This window comes from Octopus bimaculoides, chromosome 14, assembly GCF_001194135.2.
Source record: "Octopus bimaculoides isolate UCB-OBI-ISO-001 chromosome 14, ASM119413v2, whole genome shotgun sequence".
Taxonomy (NCBI): domain Eukaryota; kingdom Metazoa; phylum Mollusca; class Cephalopoda; order Octopoda; family Octopodidae; genus Octopus; species Octopus bimaculoides.
Window position 1 is genome coordinate 2,302,587 of NC_068994.1, and position 5,399 is coordinate 2,307,985.

At 30.5% G+C, this 5,399-nt stretch overlaps 1 protein-coding gene and 1 long non-coding RNA gene across 2 annotated transcripts in view; both read left to right on the forward strand.

Annotated features, from left to right (window-relative positions):
• LOC106877100 (cadherin-related tumor suppressor-like) overlaps positions 1–5,399 on the forward strand; it is a 49,627-nt gene that overhangs the window by 7,517 nt on the left and 36,711 nt on the right. The window contains exons 4-5 of the mRNA XM_052972989.1: positions 160–313; positions 5,047–5,211. Of these exons, the coding sequence (XP_052828949.1) occupies positions 160–313; positions 5,047–5,211 (319 nt within the window). The remainder of the gene's footprint in view (positions 1–159; positions 314–5,046; positions 5,212–5,399) is intronic.
• Positions 159–5,387, forward strand: LOC106873954 (uncharacterized). Its single transcript, XR_001409941.2, has 3 exons — positions 159–313; positions 668–2,618; positions 4,949–5,387. It is a non-coding gene; the product is annotated as an uncharacterized LOC106873954 (long non-coding RNA).

Genomic DNA, 5,399 nt, shown 5'->3' on the forward strand with positions numbered 1-5,399 from the left:
CTCTTCACTGTATATGTAAAAAAGGAACAATGAAATCTCTTTGAATATGTTTTAACTTCAATGATACATTCCACTATTAAATTGTTCTCTGTCCATGTTGATTGTAACTTCCATTGTTTGGTGTCTCCTCACATTTCTTTATCGTTTGTTTGTCAACAGAAATACTGTCAACCTGTTGTGGTGACATCAAGTGATGATGCTGTGGAAGATAATGCTGCTATGGTTTGTAACTATACATCAGATACAATGTCATCTAAGAGAAGTGGTAGACAAGGAGACCTGAAACATTATGAAGAAATACCAGGAGTATCAGGTTAGTAATTACAATGTATATATTTTGCTTCATCATCTAGAATATAGACATCTCATAATTACTATTTCATCATCATCATCATTATCATTGTTTAACATCTGCTTTCCATGCTGGCATAGGTTGGACGGTTTGACTGAGGACTGGCGAGCCAGATGGCTGCACCAGGCTCCAATCTCATCTGGCAGAATTTCTTCCTAACGCCAACCACTCAGAGATTGTAGTGGGTGCTTTTACGTGCCAAATAGAATTTCTTTTGCAGCCTAAAATAATGTAATGTAATTTTGGTTTTGTTTTTATATATAAATATATATATGCTAATATATTTGTAAAATCTATAATTTGTCTAAATTCCAGATCAAAATATATATAAAAACAACGATTCATCTACATCAAAAGATTCTAATGAAGAAACACCAGTGAAACATGTATAATTGTAGTACTGAAATAACCCAACCAATTGTATGTATGTATAATATCTGTACATACACAATCTCATATATACATGGTGTATTTTCTGTACAATATAGCAGTATAGATGTAAAGATGAGGGTGTCAAGTAATGAACAATGCTTCAGATAACTAAATATATAAGTTCTATAAATTAATAGCTTTCTTTCAGTCTGTATTAGTTTCTGTACAATAATCATCGTATATTTGTTTTTCAAAAAGTTTTTCGTTAAGCACGAAAAACTTTTTTTTTTTTTTAATTTTTACTAAATAATGCAGTTTATGAATCCAAATATTGACACATGATTATAATTCTCTGAAGATAATTATCTAATCAACCCGAAACTTTGTTTGCAGACCATAAAAACAGTCACTTTAGTGAGATATTCTAGTTGCAAGCTGCCTAAATACTTCATTGTCTTTCATTCCTATTGAAGTCAATGGAATAATAATAATAATAATAATTGTTTCTAAGAAAGCACAAAGCCAAAAGTTTGGTTGGGTAGGTTAGGTCAAATATATCATCTCAAATATTCTGCTGGTATTATATCTTATCAATCCCAGAAGGATGAAAGGCACAATTGACCTCTGCAGATTTTGAACTCTGAATGAGTCATAAAGAATAATGCAAAGCTTTTTATTCCGATGTATAACAGAATTAAGGTAAAGGGACAAAATGACTTGCAGTTTTCCTTTTAGTTCTTTCCATTCTGAAATGAAATCCCATCAATGCTAACCTTTCTTTTTATCCTGTCAAGATCAATTAAATAAAGTACTAGCCAATTACTGGGGTTGATGATATCAGATATCATCCCCATCTTCTCAAAATTGTTGTACCTAAATCAGAAGCCATTATTATGGATGGTGGCAAGCTGGAAGAATCTTTAGAGCATTGGGGAAAAAAACATCTTATAGCATCTCCTGGCTCTTTACATACTGGATTCAATTCCTCTCAGGATCAAACATTCGCATCAATGGTGTTCACAAAACCCATACCTCTCAAAATTGCTGGCCTGTACCAAAATGAGAAATCATTATCATCATCATCATTTATAACGTTTGTTTTATTATGTGGCCATCTAGAGATAACCATCTTGTTTAACATTGACACTTTCAGAAGTATTTGTAATTATAGCTACATTATACCTTTAATTCTAAGTGTAAGCAGTATTTCAGAAATTGTAAATCATAATGTCATATATTCTTGTGACAATATATAAACATTCTCATTGAAATATAAATGCATATAAATTTCCAAGAGGACACTAGCATTGAATTTTAGGAGCAAGGTAATTCAACATAAAGATAGTTATAATGGCAATAAAGTTTATGAAAAAGAATGAACATCACACAGTCTCACTTTTTTCCATGTACAAATTTAAAGTATTTGTCTAATAAAATCAATGTAAAAGAGAAGATTGTCATTGGTCTTCTGTTTAGGTCATTCAGCCAATCAGATTCTCACTAAAACACAGAAAGAAATCACTAACAAAGATATGCATTCACATTACTGATGTTCTTAAACCAAACAATTATGTATAAATCTAGAATATTACTGCTTTTGAAATATATATCGACATAGATATATGTAAATAGTTATTGATAACAGTAAACAAACACCATCTTTGAGGATAAATACATGCAGAATATTATTACATGGATGTACTCCCACAAAACATACAACTTCAATGACACATGCAGCCCTCTCCTAGCAGCAGACTATCTGCCTGACGTGCTACACTACTCCATCAACATACAGCCATTGTCACACCATTACAGCAGCACGTACAATGGATCTTTCTACAACAATACATCTTTCTATTCTCACTGAATAACCAATGATATAATTATTAAAGAGGTAAGTTTCTATTTAATCTTTTATAATCTTATTTGATGTAATAAATCTCATTTAATGTTTAAGATATTCTAACATATTTATTATTAACAAGAGAACAAAGAGATTGAACAATAATACACTCATATTTTACATTAATTTTGTCCATCTTGTTTAACATATAGATGTAATTGATTAAAAGGTTTAATAGTTTTCTTCTATTGAAACAATATTATCTATGCATGCATAATACTTGCTAAAGATATTTCAGGTTTGGTCATTCTACCTTTGAGTATATCTAGGACTGTAATCTACACGTTTTCTGTTTCCATTTTAAGACTGTAGTGTGCAAGTTGAGAGAATCTGGCTGGCATTTCTAGCAAGTCTGGTGATTATGCAGAAGTACCCTCAATTGTACCTATTGCAATATATGTTTGTGTTAGTGTAAGAAGAAGGCTGTAATACTGTCCCTACATAGTAAATGGTATATTTAACAAGTTTAGGGATTTGCTATAAAAAAGAAGTGTGCTGCAGTTTGTCTCAATCTGCTCTTACTGTACAGATTATTATCTGTGATGAGCTAACAGTATGTTAAAGATTTTGGTTGGAATAATGGCAGCCATATTAGGATTTGTAGCTGTTATGGGGTGAAGAGATATGGTGGCAGCTTATATGAGACAATAAAAAGAGAACAGTGAGTTCTGTTTGAAGTTGACAGAATATGAACAATACAGTACATATATATATTTTTTATTAGCTTACAAAGCATACTTGGAAGATATAATTATACATAATTTGTTTTTGAACATATCTTCCAAATTTACTTCCTTTCATAATTTATTTATAAAACTGTCAAAATTTTTTAATTGTATTTTATGCTAATCTCGCCAATATTTAATTACAAATTTTTGTTAGATTTTGTTAATTTTTTAAGCTAATATTTTACAGAAATTTAAGTTGAGTATTTTAGATATTAATTAGGTTTAAAATTCAAATTAAAAACCATTCACAAGCATCATCAATATCATCTCATTGTCAGATGTGTTTTGTAATGTTGTATGTCCATATATATTTTGGTATAAATTGCTACTATTAATAATATCTAATCTTCAAATTTTGTGGTTTCTCTGAATTTCAGTTAAGATTGTTACACTTTAGTCTTTGTTTTTCCCAAATGTTTCAGTGTTCTTATTAACCAATCCTTGTCACTCATTCTCTTGTCAGTCTTCTAATCTGAGAGTCTTTTATCATTGATTGACTTTTATACTTCTCTACGTTGAATGATACAAATATTTATCTTTAAAATGTCTATTGCAAAGATGTCTTAAACTGCCAGGAGCAGAAAATCTCTCAAGATGTGAAATTAATTATAAGCTAACATACTTCGTTTAGTCAACCAGACAGAATTTTTAATCCGTGAGACTTCAACTTGACTGAAGAAAAGGAAAGTCAAGTAAATAACCATTTTTTTTCTCAAAGAAGGCAAGGGGAAAACTTGAGAATATAAATTGATTGCAATTTCAAGAGAGACATGCTACTGTGAATGAGTCTGCTTTTTTTTGTAAGACATTTTTGTAAGATTGCTGACAAATGGTGATGACTTTCCTTTTCATTATGAATTTAATTTCAAATGGTTAAAAATTGTTTTGGATTACTGTGTATATTAGCCCAAATGTAACTGTATGCTCTTGATGCATAAACACCCTTGGGAAATGTTCCACTAACATCATTTTAAATTACAATTGATTGGTAGTGAATAGCATTCACAAATAATTGTAATTTCTCAAAATCATTCTATTATGTGGTGTGTTTGACTACTTTGTTGAGGTGTTTAATTAGATGGAAACACGTCCAGAATAGTTGCTTTATTTAACAATGATTGAATCTAACTCCCCATTGCTTGTTTCCATGTAATTTTAAATCAGTTCAGAGTTCAGAGTTGCTCTTTAGCCTTTTTTGAAAAATAAAGTTTTCATCAGTGCTAATGACAGAGGCATAAAGTTAACAGTGAATGGAAGTTATTAAACTTTAGATATTGTGGACTATTATAGATCACAACTCACTACAAAAATCAGATCATATTGGACTACATTGTGATGGATATATACGTGAAAGTTCTTTGGGTTTTCTTTATCAGTCCTATTATTTCTGCTATAAAAATATTCAAATCCTACCTTTGGTTATTCAAATTGTGATGGGGTATGTAGTGGTTTTGTTTTACGGTTTTGTAGAAACATTGACTAGTAAATTATTAATTTGTGCTTTAATCTTCATATGTAAAATAATAATTCCATATTTTAAACTGTGGTTTATTTATAAGAATATCTAATCAATTAAATGATTTCTAATTTTAGGTTCAATCCTCAAAACATCTGATATCTTTACCACAGCGACAAAATGTTGCTCTCATTGACTATTATATTGTCAATAATCCACTGTGTCCTGACCATAGACCTTACATATCATGTGGAAGAAGAGAGAAGTCCAGGAACATATGTAGCAGACATTGCTGCTGATTCTAAACTTTTAGACAATGTTAAACCATCTGACCAACATTTGATAACATTCAGTCAATTCAAACGAAAGGTGGCACAGTTATTTAATATCACCAAAACAGGTAAACTGTACACTGCTCAGACACTGGATGCAGAAGATCTATGTACATTCAACAAAGAATGTTCCAGAACTGTTAAAATTATTATAAAGAAAGTGGATAGTTTCACAAAAATATTAAAAGTCAAAATAGTGATAGAAGACATTAATGACCATGAACCGGAGTTTCCAGAAAAACAAATCACTCTACAT